This window comes from Oreochromis niloticus, linkage group LG17, assembly GCF_001858045.2.
Source record: "Oreochromis niloticus isolate F11D_XX linkage group LG17, O_niloticus_UMD_NMBU, whole genome shotgun sequence".
In the NCBI taxonomy this organism is placed as follows: Eukaryota; Metazoa; Chordata; class Actinopteri; order Cichliformes; family Cichlidae; genus Oreochromis; species Oreochromis niloticus.
The window spans coordinates 33,982,335-33,998,876 of NC_031981.2; the positions used below are offsets into that span (position 1 = coordinate 33,982,335).

General features: G+C 40.1%; 1 protein-coding gene across 2 annotated transcripts in view; it reads left to right on the forward strand.

Annotated features, from left to right (window-relative positions):
* Positions 1-16,542, forward strand: part of raver2 (ribonucleoprotein, PTB-binding 2) — a 97,160-nt gene that overhangs the window by 10,961 nt on the left and 69,657 nt on the right. For both annotated transcript variants that reach the window (XM_013275818.3, XM_013275819.3), the window contains exon 2: positions 9,789-9,855. In XM_013275818.3, coding sequence (XP_013131272.1) covers positions 9,789-9,855 — 67 coding nt within the window. The remainder of the gene's footprint in view (positions 1-9,788; positions 9,856-16,542) is intronic.

Genomic DNA, 16,542 nt, shown 5'->3' on the forward strand with positions numbered 1-16,542 from the left:
GGAGCACCTCTCTGTTTGCTGGCAGGCCCTGGGCTTCAACCCCTCTCCTCTCTGTGGCATAAATCACGCAGTCACTGCCGGTAAGGAGGCCAGGCAGAGCGCGTTTGTCCCCCTAATCCCTCAATCTCTCTGTCACACAGACACGCCAAGTTGAAGCAATGTCCCACTGCTACATTACCCGAGTGGTCCTGTTTGTGTTTTTAAGCCTTCTCATTTATGATGACAGGTGTCACAGTAAACACATTTTTCTCTTGTCATTCCTCGTCTGACGAGTAAAAATCGTCCTACTCTGGTACTCTGACCTTTATGTTTTCCATTATCTTTTATACTTTCCCGTGTATAGAACCTTGCGTACAGCGACTTTCAGATTGTAACAGGAGAATTGGAAACACCTAAACCGACAGATGAAAGCAGTAGAAGGGTTCGCCCAGACAAACCCAGGGAAGCAATTTGCCGTCTGCTAGCTCTTTACATTGGGATTGATTGAAGGTGAGATTTAAAGGACAGTAGCTGACAAAAACAGTGATGAAGCATGCCATTTCACATTACGGACATCACAGTAATATAGCACTTGTGACACTTGTGATTAATCCGCAATGTGAAATGATTTCTCTGAGCCTGCCTCCTGGGACAATTGAAGCGGTTAGTGTCAGCCACAGAAGTGCTGTTGAGGATTCGGTGTCTTGTTTAAAGTCGCCGAAGCTAAATTGAAGTAATCTGTTTGAAGATGGGCCACTTTGACTGTTTTCACAAACTGTGATGCTGAAAAAGCCCAAAGCATGTGTTAGGCATCAAAGCGATGAAAGGACATTTTAGAATAATTATGTGCCGTTAATGCTGGGAAATGAGACAGTTTCTTGTTTTTTCCTTCCTGTTTCACAAACCCTCTGGAACAGGGGATTCAAACAGAAGGTCCGGGGGCCAAAATCGACCCAGTGGGGACTCCAGTCCGGCCCACTGGACAGCTTTAAAAAATGTGAGAGAGGATGTAAATTTTTGGGCTTCTAAGTGCAAGTTTTACAAGTTTTACAGTTTTACTACTGATAAAGACCTCCCCCATGGCCATTTATAGTACAACAAAGTAATTAGTAATAGTTAAAAAACAGAAACGTTCCTGTTTTTTCACTAATATAAAAAGTGTTACAATTACAGGACAGTCTTTTTGATGAGATATCAGAACTTTTACTGCAATCTTTTTCTTACAATTTGTGCCCCAAAAGTGACAGATTTGATACAGATTTGATGTACTAGAGCGGCATCTCTTTGTTATGCAGAAAAATAGATAACCCCTTTAAAAGAAGACATCACTGGTCCAGCCCACTCGAGGTTAAAGTGGGCCGTATGTGGCCCACAGTGTACAATGAGTTTGACATACCTGCTATAGAAACTACTGATTGGATCGACTAGTGCGCTGGTTTAATGCTCCTTGTTGCATGAGATGTTAAAATGGGAAGGTATGCCTGTAAGCCTACACCTTGTTCACGTTAACACCGTTCACGGCACACAATAGATACGCAACAACACTCGTATCTTTGCGAGCACCAGTTTCACCCGACTCTGTCAGTTTGTGAGTAGCTTGAAATGGATGTCATGTAGCTTGATCTGTGGTGATGGGCGGTGCGCTTCGTTTTGTGCCGGAGCTGTTGATCAGCGAACGCAGCTGGAACATACAGAGTGGGGTGCCCACAGGTGTGTAGATGATTATCGGCTGTTTCAGGTGGTGCTTGTCATTTAATTTTCCCTTTAATAGTAGTCAGACAGTGCTGCTATCAAATTCTTTATCTAGCGCTGTCTCTCAGGGCACTTTGCTTTAATGCTCCACCAAGTGTACACCCACACATGCACTTACTGATTTGGCCGTGGGCTTGTAGCAAGTGCTGGGTACTGACTGGACTTGCTGGAAATGTCAGCGTTTTAAAGTGTTCAAACATGCACAGGGAACGTTACAGCGCCGAATGAAGTGGATGGCATGTTTTGTTGGATGTAAAGTAACTGTTTGACTTTGTTGATCTTTGTAGTAGTAAGAAGAAGAACACAGTGCAGCTCAGTGGGACTGCTAAAATCTGGATTATTTGTGGCTAGCAGCTGAAAAGTTTGGTTTTAGGTGACTTTGCGTCTTTGTTGTGCTGTTTAACTTTAAACTGTAGAGTCGAACTAAAAGGTACACTGAAGTATATCACCCAGAAACTCACAACATTGAAATAAAGTGTAACTGATGAGAGAGCCCCCTACAGCAGTCCAACAGAACACTGTTGTACTTTCAACATGACATTTCAGAAATGATGTGGAAACCTTTGCAAGTGTATCAGTTTTCTTTGTCACTCCTATTGCTGCTATTCTTCTTTTCAGACAGTACAATATGGAAAATTTGCTAGAGGTGTTTGTCTTTTGTTGGTGATGTGTTTATATTGAGGATGTCACCAGAAAACGCAATAGTGCTTCTTTTTTTTGTTTGGGTTCTTGTTCTTTTTTTTTGTAGTCTGTAGGCAGTGTATGCTCTGGGACAGAAATTCTTCATGAATGGAAGGGGGCTACAAGTGCTACTAGTCCAGCTGCTGTGATATCTCCGACCCATGTTGTTGTAAGAAGGTACTTTGCATCGTTAACTTGAAATACATGTCATCAGGTTTTTTAAGACAGCTGGCATTGCTGTTGTGAAATCAACCATGTTCTAAGGCATGGGTGTCAAACATAAGGCCCGGGGGTTGTTAAGGAGGAACATATATACGTACATGATTAAAGTAAGATGATAATTAATGTAGCTAACTGTGTAGTAATGTTACGATGGTTGCCAAGTAGCCTACTAACAATTCAGTTTGTGTCCATCTTAAGATTTCAAATAAACCATAACCATGTCAGGGAGTTTTAAACAACTTTTTAATAAAATAGTATATATTTAAGTACATGAGATAATCGTCTTGCTTTGACTTTGAACTTGGAATTGAGAATTATGTATTTCCACTGTACCCACTACTACATTTTTGGCATGGTGATATGGTAAAATAGTAAATCAACTGGTACATTTATAGTGTTGTTCTACTTTATTTCAGCACTTGAAGTGCCTTTCTCACAACGAGCTTAATTAAGTGCCTTTTAGAAGTGCTTTTAACCCAACATTCACACACTAATCAGATGCAACTTGGGGCTCGGTACCTTGCCCAAGGATACGTTGATCTGCAGAATAGTAGACAACTCACTCTATCTCTTGAGCCGCTCTGTATCCCAGTAACTGGACTAACATAAATGTAGATAAGAAGGATTATTTTTAATGCTTGGATGCAAGTCTATCTGAACTTTGGAACCCTAGGAGATGACAAAATACAGAGTTTTCTCTCTGAAGATGATCTGCCAGGCATCTAAAGTGAGAAGAGTCAGGCCAGTAGATTCACTTCCAAGCTGAACCCATCTTTAGTTTCAGCTTGTGATTCTTTCTGCCTCCAGTTATCTGTACAGGCTCAATTAGGCTGAGGGCAGGTGACCGTCTCAGCCATTTGACATTTTGTTAGTTTGCCTTGAGAAGCCCTTGGCTTTATTTTCAGTGTGCTTTAGGTCACTATTCATCTGTGTTATGAAGTGGTTTCCTGTTAGTTTAACAACATTTGAAATAATCTGAGCAGCATTCTTTTACAGGTCCTTCTTAAAAAATTAGCATATTGTGATAAAGTTTATTATTTTCTGCAATGTACTGATAAACATTAGACTTTCATATATTTTAGATTCATTACACACAACTGAAGTAGTTCAAGCCTTTCATTGTTTTAATATTGATGATTTTGGCATACAGCTCATGAAAACCCAAAATTCCTATCTCAAAAAATATTACATCCGACCAATAAAAGAAAAGTGTTTTGAATACAAAAAAAGTCAACCTTCAAATAATTATGTTCAGTTATGCACTCAATACTTGGTCGGGAATCCTTTTGCAGAAATGACTGCTTCAATGCGGCGTGGCATGGAGGCAATCAGCCTGTGGCACTGCTGAGGTGTTATGGAGGCCCAGGATGCTTCGATAGCGGCCTTAAGCTCATCCAGAGTGTTGGGTCTTGCGTCTCTCAACTTTCTCTTCACAATATCCCACAGATTCTCTATGGGGTTCAGGTCAGGAGAGTTGGCAGGCCAATTGAGCACAGTAATACTGTTATATCCTGGTCAGTAAACCATTTACCAGTTGTTTTGGCACTGTGAGCAGGTGCCAGGTCGTGCTGAAAAATGAAATCTTCATCTCCATAAAGCTTTTCAGCAGATGGAAGCATGAAGTGCTCCAAAATCTCCTGATAGCTAGCTGCATTGACCCTGCCCTTGATAAAACACAGTGGACCAACACCAGCAGCTGACATGGCACCCCAGACCATCACTGACTGTGGGTACTTGACACTGGACTTCAGGCATTTTGGCATTTCCCTCTCCCCAGTCTTCCTCCAGACTCTGGCACCTTGATTTCCGAATGACATGCAAAAGTTGCTTTCATCTGAAAAAAGTACTTTGGACCACTGAGCAACAGTCCAGTGCTGCTTCTCTGTAGCCCAGGTCAGGCGCTTCTGCCGCTGTTTCTGGTTCAAAAGTGGCCAGTTGACCTGGGGAATGCGGCACCTGTAGCCCATTTCCTGCACACACCTGTACACGGTGGCTCTGGATGTTTCTACTCCAGACTCAGTCCACTGCTTCCGCAGGTCCCCCAAGGTCTGGAATCGGTCCTTCTCCACAATCTTCCTCAGGGTCCGGTCACCTCTTCTCGTTGTGCAGCGTTTTCTGCCACACTTTTTCCTTCCCACAGACTTCCCACTGAGGTGCCTTGATACAGCACTCTGGGAACAGCCTATTCGTTCAGAAATTTCTTTCTGTGTCTTACCCTCTTGCTTGAGGGTGTCAATGATGGCCTTCTGGACAGCAGTCAGGTCGGCAGTCTTACCCACGATTGCGGTTTTGAGTAATGAACCAGGCTGGGAGTTTTTAAAAGCCTCAGGAATCTTTCGCAGGTGTTTAGAGTTAATTCGTTGATTCAGATGGTTAGGTTAATAGCTCGTTTAGTGAACCTTTTCATGATATGCTAATTTTTTGAGATAGGAATTTTGGGTTTTCATGAGCTGTATGCCAAAATCATCAATATTAAAACAATGAAAGGCTTGAACTACTTCAGTTGTGTATCATGAATCTAAAATATATGAAAGTCTAATGTTTATCAGTACATTGCAGAAAATAATGAACTTTATCACAATATGCTAATTTTTTGAGAAGGACCTGTATACACTTAAGAATCCACCCTACTGCTTCCATAAGAAATCACAATTTCTTATGGACCCAGTTCCATTGGAAGTCGTGCGTGAACATGTCATTACACTGTGTCTCCACAGACTTTGGATCACAAGCCTTTCCTGTCCTTTTCTATATTCTTCTCTTCACATCATGTGGGAACAATTCATGGTTTAATTTGCTCAAAGGGTCTTGTTCCAGAAGTGGGGGGGGGGGGGGGGGGAATCAAAATTGGTCTTTCTGTTCTTGAGGATTACTAGTGATTTTCATCTTGAGGAAAACCATCTGTATTCACTAGGGCTGTCCTGAATGCCATGTTTGAGCTCTGATGAAGTAATAATAATAATAATAATGATGATAATCAACAGGGAATAGTCAAAGCTTCCTCGCTAAAAGACTAGCAGCAGATGGACTCTGATATACGCATCCAATCGCCGAACGCACGCTGAATAGCCCAAAGGCGGGCAGTTTAATAAGGAATTCTATTTTGTTTTGCATTCTTGATGAAGTGCAAGATGAAAATATTCAAATTGTGAATCCTCCATTAGACAGAATAATACAAATTTATTCAGCCGTAGTGCCAATCCGGTCTGTAGGTTTGCCTGTCTGTGTCTCTGTACTGAGCCCAGTGGCTGTTTTGAAACACTTACAGAAGTGCTAATTAGAAAGCTGTTGAAATAGCGTAGTGGGACTCTCAATGAAACAAAGAGCAACATTATTGAACAGCATGATTGGAAGTAGAGATCATTAAAACATGGAATGTAAAAGGAAATGGGGTGAAACAAACTGGAATTTCATAAAATAAAAAAAGGAGCAGCCTGGTGTGCTCAACTGGTAAATTGTACGGCTGAGACGGGAGGCTGGATTGTTTGTCCTCCTAAAAATAGTCTTTAAATGTCTTGTGATGTGCCAGTGCTGTGAGAAACAAACTTTCAGCTCAATTTAAGTACAGAATAGCAGAGGACCATGCAATAAAATGGCTTAGGAGAAAGATGGTCACTGAGTGGTGTAATTTAGCCATGTCTCAGTGTCACAAAGGCTACGTTCACACTGCAGGTCTTAATGCTCAATTCCGATTTTTTGATCAAATCTGATTTTTTTGTCTGCTTTTGACTGATGGCCCTTAATATAAAGACTTCGGACTTTACGTTTCCCAATTTTTGCTTTAAGTTATTTTGTTATTTACATAATAATGTAAATAACCTAATAATTATCCTTATTGCTGTTTTAGAGGAGCGGTGCTTCAAAGGATAGTTGCAGATTTCTGTCAGAATCTGCAGATTATACAGTACAAATAAAATGTTCACGTTTCTCCAACGTTGTCTTCCCAACAGTTTCACTGACATCTACACTGGATGGCCAGGAAGCGTTCGCGATGTCTTCTCAGGCGCTTCTCCGGCGCTGATAATTGGCGTCTGTCTTGTGTCAGTGACGTAAAAGACGGATTTAATGTGACCTGACCGTTCAAATAGCAGTCGCTTTCTAAAACATCGGATATGTATCGTATTCAGTACCACATATGAAAGTGACCCAGATTGGATTTGAAAATATCGGATTTGTGCCGTTCACACTGTCATACCATGATCGGATATGGGTCGCATAGGGTCAAAAAAATCGGATTTCATGCGCTTTCGCCTGCAGTGTGAACGTAGCCAAAGTGCACTGCAGTGTCTGACCGTATGCTGTCCAGAGCAGTAACTACTAATGAATAACTTTTACATTTTCTTTGCCTCCGCATCCTGTGAAAAGTCCTGTTTTTGTTACTTGTCATTTTTCTTCATCACATACACGGGGGGATTTCTAGCTTCAAGTTGGTGTTCCTCTTAATATAAGAGCTCTGCTTTTTTGTCAGACACACGCCATTAATGCCAGACAAAGACCAAGAAGAGTAGAAGAAAATCAACAATTGTGACACAGAGCTTTAAGTGAATAGAAACATGCAAGCACTTAAACAAAGGACAAAGAATTAGAGCTTTGGGAATCATTTGTTGAAATGATGACATATTTAGGTGGCTTTCCTGTTGAATTCCATGTTTATCTTGTTATTTAATTGCTTGTAACTGGTGTTGTAATGATATGCTTGTGTGTTGGCATTGTAATGCAAGGAAAAACAAAAAAATCTTTGTTTACCAGCTCGTTTTTGACTATAATTGAGTCCCTTGAAAGCATGATGCAGTCTTCATTTCCTGACAGTTAACGAAATATGCCGGTGTGTATTTTTCTACTGCATTTTTTAAAATACAATTTTATTTTTGTCGATTCTAATGAAGCAAACTCTCGTAATATGCTTAAGAAGATGATATTTTTTAATTTCGCAGTACAAACAGAAATAATCGAACAAGTTTAATTTGTTTAATTTCAGGTGAATTTTTTTACCCTTCAGTGTTCTTTCAGAATAATGGTGGCAATACCCTGAAACCACTTCTGTCTTAAGCAAGACAGATGAATCACCAAAAATCCAAAGCAAAATACCTCTTTGTATATAGATTTTATGTCTTTGGCTCTTTCCCCCTCTGTGTGATTACAGTCGCTCTGCACTGATTTTAAGGGTGAGTGAGCTGACCCTCTGTGTGGGCTGCCTTGCATGGCCTTCGCTGATATGGAACATGGCTGTTCTGTGTGCATGAGTGGGCTGTTAGAAGGGTAGAAAGAAAGAAGACTGTACACGTTAGAAAGCCTAATCACCTTCGTCGTGTGTTTGACTGAATATTGATGCGATAAATGAAAGTGGAAATGTTTTCTATGAAGTGTCTGTCCACCTGACCTCCCACAAATGCCAAAGCTACATTTGCTCTTGTGCGAGTATTGTATTGAAGAGAGCTCCAGTGTTATAATTATGCAAAGGTGATTTCTTTGTTTTCTGTCTTTGAATGGAAGCACAAAAACTAACCAGCATTAAATGACAGGAAAGAAGAGCACGGCGTATAGGCAGCATTAGCAGACAATAAAGAGCTGCTGTGTCCTTACAAATGCTTATCAATTCATGAAAGACTGTTGCCACTTTTGTGTTGTTTTTCATGCTCAAGCCCTTCTAAAAACCAGCTTGTATTGTTGACTATGCGTTTGAATAAAACTGGGTAGGAACATAAAAAGTAGAGGGAGAGAATACCTCCACGTTTATGCACGCCTCTTGGACAGGTATGATGGTGACTAAATTCACAAGGGTGCTTGTTGCATATCTTTAAAAGAAAAAATCAGTAAACTCTAACAGGAAGGCTAACAGAGTCAGCCGTAGAAAGCAGAGGCTGTAACGTATTGTGTTATGATCTTTTTTTCTCTTTTACTTACCTTTATTACATCCTGCCACTAAAAAGACAAATAACACATTTTGCTGGAGAGTGGAATCTGGTTTTGTACTTTAGGATTAGTTTGTGTCCCTGGTGTAGTTGGATAGAGTGCTGATCTTTGTATTAGCCCAACACCAGATAGAATCGTTTCTTTTTTAAGAATACACTCCCAAAAACACAATTACCTGTTTAAAAAAACAAATCAGTGCAAATATGGAAACTTCCCATCAAAGACATTATCGCAGAGAAGTTTGTTCAAGTGATTGAAAATGGAGTTTCAAGTAATCATGCTGACATTATCAGGGTTCTGTCTAAGTTTTTAAAGGGTGTAAGTGCTGTCTGAGCTCTTTGCTGTTAAAGTTATTTTGAAAATTTGCGTTATTTTGAGTTGTTTTGTACCATTATCCCACAACTTTGTTCAAAGCTTTGCTTTTGCTTTCTTGTGCGGTGTCCATTCTTTCAATTTCACCAGAAAAGCACAACATTTAATGAAAAAAGCTTTACTTCTGTTTATGCAAAGAATAAATCTTCATTTGTGGATTAAAGGAGATGTTTTTATTGGGGTTTCAGTTTATTTCAGTTGTTGGTAAAACTAACTTGTGTTAACATTGAGCCCTGTATCAATTATGACATTAGACTATACAATTATATATGACAAAAATTTACCTTTGTTTAGCTGCTGAGCCAATGCTAATGCTAATTAGCATTTGCTAATGTTAACTCACTGGAGGTTAACTAGCTTTGCTGGCTAATGTAATTCAGTGCATAAACACTAAGCAGCTACGTCAAAACGTTTTCAACTTACATAATTTAAATCTTCTATTAGATGGTTTTTTAGCATCTATAAGAATAACATCATCTTTTTATTTATTCTTACCTTGTCGATGGATTTCGGCTTACTTATCTGAGTCAATAGCTGTTACTAGACTACAGTAGAGAAAGATCATGAGCATCTGTCACATGCTAATAATGCAAAGGTTTCTTCAAACACAGTTTGTGTACTGGAATGTAATAGATTACTTTTCCATTTAAGATAGAACCTTTCTTTCCTTGTATATTCACTGCTTATGTCTTTTAATGTGTTTGTATTTACTCTGTTTTTCCAAAGCAGCTTTTTAAGATCATTGTGGTTTACTGATACTGCCTTGATTATTGTATAATCAAGAGTTTTGTAGTTTTTTTCTTTATTCGTTTTACAGTAACGTCTTCTACCATTCTGTTTGACCTAATTGTCCCTTGCTTTTTTTATAGGAAGTCCATGAAATTCTGAAAGAATATGAACTGAAGTACTGCTTTGTGGACCGCAACAAAGGCACAGGTAAAACTCAACTCTAACTTGACATACACACAAAGTCACACTTGTGTACTTGTACTATTGAAGATCTTAACCACCATAGTTATCCCCTAATAATAACCACCCCAACTCAATGCTTAACTCTAACCTGACCCTTAACTGCTATTTCAGGATGTAATGGGTGACGAAATTGTCCTGTGGCTGAAATTGTAAATGTACATGTACATGTACCGTAAACATACAGCTATCCCATATCTGTCATAGGTCATTTGTATTTATAGTTACAATATACAACAAAAGTGAGTACACCCGAGTGCAATATCACCAAAATATCAAATGACTGAAACTTGTATCACCTGTCACAGTGTAACTTTAATGCTTCTAAGTTCATTTCTAGAGTGTGTGTGCTTGTGTAAAATGAAAAATTAATAGGTTAGGTATACTTTAAAAAAAACCCTACATGATCTCATTTCATCTGTCAATAAGATTTGAATAGCTAATTTTTTTCAGCACCTCACGTCCTTTATTCTGTTGACTGAGTCAGTATTCTTTTTCTCGAGAGATCTTGCTACTTTTCAGAGATCTTGGGTGTGTGTGTTGCTCTTGGTTTCACTTAAAAATACCTCAAAGGTGTTTGATTGGATTCAAGCCAGGCGAGATATTTTGCCAGGTCAGAGTTCTTACCTTCTCTGACTGTGTCAGTGTGCTTTGGATCGTTATCTTGCTGGAACATTCTTCTTCTGCCAGAATTGTGGAGACTGGAAACCATCTTGTCAGATGGTATTTTGATATATCCACAGACATTCATGCTGCCATCTATAAATGTCATCTACCCAGCACCTTTTGCACTCAAGCAGCCCATGTCATCGCACACCTACCTCTGTGCCTCACTATTGTGACTGTTTTTCAGTGTAGTAGTCCTGACCAAATTTATGCCAAAAATCCTGGACAAGTTTATCTTGGTCTCAGTGTGCTCCCAGTGTCTACTCAGTACCCATCGGGCTTCTTTTTATTTCTTAGAAAACATTAATCCTTTGTTTTTGTGCCAGAGAACCAGGGTTTCTTTCTTGAATGCCATCCCTAGTGTCTGACTTTATTCATGGTCCTTGGAACTGTCACAAAAAGTTCACTGATATCCGCTGATAACCTACATGTGAAGTCTAGAGCACTCGCCATCTGTATTCCACAACTAGATTGTACATTACAGTATTTATAGCGTCATAATAGGACGACGTCAATGCAGCAGCCCTGTTTACTTGTACTTTGACTTATTCTCTGACTATTGATTGTTAAACAATCGTTTGTCTGGAAAGCCTTTTCCATATGAGCCGTGGAGTTTGCACATTCTCTCTGTGCCTTGCATGGATTCTCCCCAGGTAGTTTCCGCTTCTTCCTACACTTCAAACAAATGCTTGTTAGATTGATCTGTGATTCTAAACTGGCCATAGGTGTGAATGGGACCATCAGTGATTGTGTTTCTCTGTGTCAGTCCTGTGATAGCTCTGGTAACCTGTCCAGGGTGTACCCCAGTGAGAGCTGTGATAGGCACCAACCCTCCCTGCAGTCAAGAAAATTCATGGATGTCTGATTTCAGCAATTGAACTAACTAGTTCTGTTTCACAGGTTTTCGTGTGTGTGTGTGTGTGTGTGTGTGTGTGTGTGTGTGTGTGTGTGTGTGTGTTAAACTTGAAAACAAGCTTGGGGATTTTCCAGAGTAGTTGCTATTACTATCATTCAGTTAATGATTTGGGGGTTTTTTTGTTCAAAACTGTTATTTTACCAAGTATTAACCGATTAAACCTCAACCACTACATGTCTAACTTAACCAAATTATTATATATTTCTTGCATATAATAGCAGTTTCTATAATAATTCAAATTCCTCCTGCTGTTTTAAAGCTGAGCTTCTTGTAACGACAATTTTCCACATCCTCCCCAAATTCTAAGTACATTAAGTCCTCATAAGTCAGGAAATATGAGAGGACCTTAAATACACACACACACACACACACACACACAGACGACCCCCTGCCCTTAGAGTGTGTCCCTTTCCAGGGAAATCTTCCATAGTGCCTATATTTAGTCGCCGCAGTCAGCCAAGCACCTGAAACAAAACACTTTTGGAAAGTCGAGCGGAGCTGTAAACAGCTGAGATATCAAAGCACCAGCCTGTCCAAAAGGTTAATGGTGTTTCAGAGCAAATGAGAGCCTGATGAAACACAGGCCCTCATCGGACCAGCGGCCACGGCGCTGTACTAATTAGGCCGCTGCGGTAGTGTTAGGCACTGATGAGGTGGGAGGAGCGGAATAAGAATTAAACATCAGAGGCTGTTTTAGATAAAGTTTAAGTTTTCTTAAAAAAACACCATGATGTTACCGGTGGCAACCATGTCCTTCTTATTTCCCCCCATTTTCTTTCTTTCTTTCTCTCTCTCTGCCGTTCCTTCTGTCACACTGCCGCCTGCCATTCTCATGGTCTCTGTTTTCCATTAACCCAACACTTTCACCCTTCCTCCTTTTTCTCTTCTCCGTCTCTTTCTCCTTCAGTGAAGCACCACTCAGTTTTATTTCAAGAGCTTACTGCAGTAATTTCACAAAATAATGTGGGAACTTTTCGTTGTATCAATATTGCATTAGCTGATTGAATTAAGAAGGAGAATGTTTTCAGGAGCATTAACATACAGCCTCACAGAGCTCTGCTGAGGGCCTCAGGTGAAAGTAAGGTAGCAAGCTTTTTTTTTCCTCAACAGCTTTTCCCAGGTAATATTGTCATCAATTTTTATTAAGCACTCAACGGTGCTACGTTGCAGAAAAGGTGGGGCAGGTGAGGAGGTTTGTTTGCTCCAAGGCAGGAGCAGGAGCAAGGGTTTTTTTTCTCAAGACAGTATTTTTCCTGCGTTTTTCCTGTTTAGCTTGAAGCTGGTCAAAAAAGTGTGGTTTGCTTTGTTTAATTCGTCAGAGAAGTGGGATTTCTGTAGTGACGGAGTGAACGTGTGGTGAAATTCACATTGTGATACATTTAGATAATAGTATGTGAGAACAAAGGCTCACTGTATTTCCACTTCTGCTTCTATTGTTTTTCAAATTTGAGCCTTTTCTCCCTAAACTTTAAAGAAAAACCAGCACATATGAAGCACCTGTTAGTATATCGCATGTCATTTTTAGCTCATTGGCCAAAGGAGTCGGAGCTACTGTGTCACTGATGTTCTTGTACATCAGGGGTCCCCAATCTCAGTCCACGAGGGCCGGTGTCCCTGCAGGTTTTAGATGTGTCCTTGATCCATCACAGCTGATTTAAATGGATAAATTACCTTCTCAACATGTCTTGAAGTTCTCCAGAGGCCTGGTAATGAGCTAATCATGTGATTCAGGTGTGTTGACCCAGGGTGAGATCTAAAACCTGCAGGGACACCGGCCCTTGTGGACTGAGATTGGGGACCCCTGTTGTACATCATATTTGGATTGATCAGTTTGTGATGTGGGTCAGAGCAGCAGTCACCTTGAAAGTTCAATCTTTACATTTCTGACACTGCCTGAATTTTTCCAGCCGGTTGTTTTCTATGTACCAGGGATCTTTAGTGGACGTCCCACTGTGGAGTTGTCTGTTCAGTGAAACACAAAAATGGTAGCGTAAGTTTGTTAGTGGAAGAAGGTTTGTAGTGTGACCTATCGGCTGTATATTAATATTCAGATTCATGAGCTCTTTCATTTTTATGTCAGTTTAAATGTGCTCTATCTTTTGTGTAGGTTTTATCTTCTTAAGCTATTCTGTGTTGTCATATTTATTTCATTGAGCATTTATGTTTTGTTTTTTGAAGAAGCACCCGGACTCTTTAACTATGAAGCCGTGCTGTTGTAATAGATGCCGTATGCAGTTTCGCATTTTCGTGCTGAAATATAGATCGTGCACGTACCGTTTAGCACTTATGGTCCCTTTCCAGATGTGCAAGCTGCCGCTCCCTTAGGAGCTAATCCACTTACTGACCATCAGAGGTACAGGCTTTTGAACTGAGCGCTGATAACAGGCTGGACGGTCTCTCTCCTCTTTAGTTCAGATGATGGGTTGTTAATGTTTTCCATTTGGATTCATGTGTCCACAGAACAGTTTTCCACTTTTCCTCAGCACATTTTAAATTGGCTTTGGCCCATTTTGGTGACGTTTCTGAATCATGTTCACATATGGCTTGTTCTTTCAATAATCTGCTTTAACCTGCATGACAGAATGCAGCGTACACAAAGATTTCTCTTTTTGCGGAACATTATTTGGACATTTTTCCATGATATGTAGATGCAAATTTTAGATGAACTCAGCCAGTCTTTATTTTTGAGAGACCCTACCTCTCTAAGCTGCTCTTTAAATGTTATTGAACTGTTTTCACTTTACCTAATTAGTTGCAAAATGTTCTTCCAGCTGTTTCCTTTTAGTACCATTTACTTTTCCAACCTTTTGTTGCCCCTGTCCAAATCTTTTTGACACATGCTACTGTCGTCATATTAAAAATGAGTCACGAAATAATCGAATGTCTTAATTTAAACATTTGATATGCTTTGTGTCTTCTGTTGTAAATAACGTATAGGTTAATCAGGTCTGCAAATTGTTGCATTCTGTTTTCATTTACATTTTTGCACAATGACCCAAGATTTTATGCAACTGGGGCTGTTCTCAGATTACAACTTGGACATTAAGCATAACCACTGTTAGTCATGAAACCTCTTTTAGTCCTGCTGAGTCCTGCTGAGCCTGGGCTGTTGGTGTGTCTTTGTGTTTCGTGTTGTAGTTGAAGTAGACAAGCTTTCACAGCTTAAACCTTGTTATTCTGCCCATTAACTCTGTAATCTTATTGAAATAAGTACAAATGGGGTTGTTGTAGGTGGACTGCAGCCTCAGCAGACAGGCTAGAAAATGCTTCCTGAGCTGGTGTTAGTGTGTCCGTGCGTGTTCAGTTAGAGGTGTGGAGGATTGATTTCAAGCCACTGTAGCATTTATCCAGTGTGTGTGTGTGTGTGTGTGTGTGTCTGTGTGTGCTGAAGGATTGAATATTTTGCTGTGATCCAGTAACTCCCTGGCTTGTCGCCTTGTCACTTAAGCTAAACGCACACGTCCATTTAGCTCCTGTAGTTTTGTGCTTGGTGTGCGCATGGTTCTGCGGTGACGTACTGTGTACATGTCTGCATATGTTTAGTGTGTGTCATAACAAATGTACTGCTGTGTTTTATAGGGAGAGTAATGTTGGTCTTGTGTGTATCTGTTTTTGTGTTTTGGTTGCTCAGACTTGCCAGCCATTTGGATCAGTTTTCATGGCAGCTGGATAACATCACACCAACCAAGTGTTTACAGTCTGACTCACCCTCTCCTTCCTCTCCTGTCTCTCTTTTGCTCCCTTCCCTGTGTCTCTCTTTCACCTACGCTCACTCCAATCTTACAGCTTAGAAAGAATAACAAGATTTTGCTACTCTTTTCTTTTTTATTTCTTTGCTGCAGTGGTTGATGATGTCAAGGTGAAAGGGAGGAAATGTCACAAAGTTAAGGTTCAAGTTCCGAATCCTCAGCACTCTTAGTGACACGTGGTAGTGTATACTTTCCGTTGTTTACAACTTAAAATATGCCATTTAAAAAAGATTTATCAGCTTTCAGTTGAGAGAGGATTGTAAACTCAGCAGCAGTTTGGATCTGGAGAAACCAAAAATGTAACTGCAGCTGAAAGTATAACATAAAGATACTCACTGTTGTCGATTGTTACTTTTATGCCTCACATAAGGCCTCTGCATGTGTGTTTGTGTCTTTTTGCTTCAGGGAAGCAGAATCGTTTCTCTGATTTTTAGCATTGATTCTATGATTCTTGCACATGGAGGCACACAGTCCTCGCTGAACAGGAAAAACTACTGTCCCTTTATGGGAATGAAACTTGTAGAGCTAAAGTGCAGCCCTCATTTTCTGACAGCCCGAATCCTCCTATCGTTGGTCAAACAATATATTTTGATGTTGAGGGTGTTACATGTCAACAACTTATCATGTACTTGGTGTAAGTTGTTAATAGCATTTTAATCAATGAAAAACTCAGCATGCACGTAGCTGTATGAGACTGCTCTTTTAACATTGGATATGATTTTACGGCAGTAAAACTGAATGACACTTTCTCACGGTCCTTCTAGGGTGGCAGATTGATGGGTATTGATAAGGAGTATGGGTCAAGCTTTGCAGCGTGACTGTTACTCCGTCACATGGAGTGAAGGAGTAACAGTCAGTGGAGTGGTTATGTCGCTTCACAGCAAGGAGGTCCTGGTTCGAGTCCACTGTCAGACTCTCTCTTTGTGAATCTGAGCGTTAGCTGTGCAATAGACTGGTGACCAGTCCAGGGCCTACCCTGCCTCTTGGTCTTTGACAAGTGACTCCAGCCATGCTGCAATCCTTATCACAATCCCTTTGAAAAGCTGGTTAAGAAACTGGATAGATGGATCTTATATTCAGTTGTATTTTCATGTTAAAAATGTAAATGTGTTATGTGATTGCCAATATAAAATAGGTTTATTGGAAATCCATTTTACAAGCTGATAACCACTTTGGGTGAGGAGACACGTAAGTGGTAATAGACTCAGTATTATCTATGTAATGTTGTAGACTTTGAGGAAATTAGTCAGTGAACCGTGTACACTCTCTATTTAAGATAGAAAACCATTAAAATAATGAAAAAAACACAAAATTGAAAAAAAA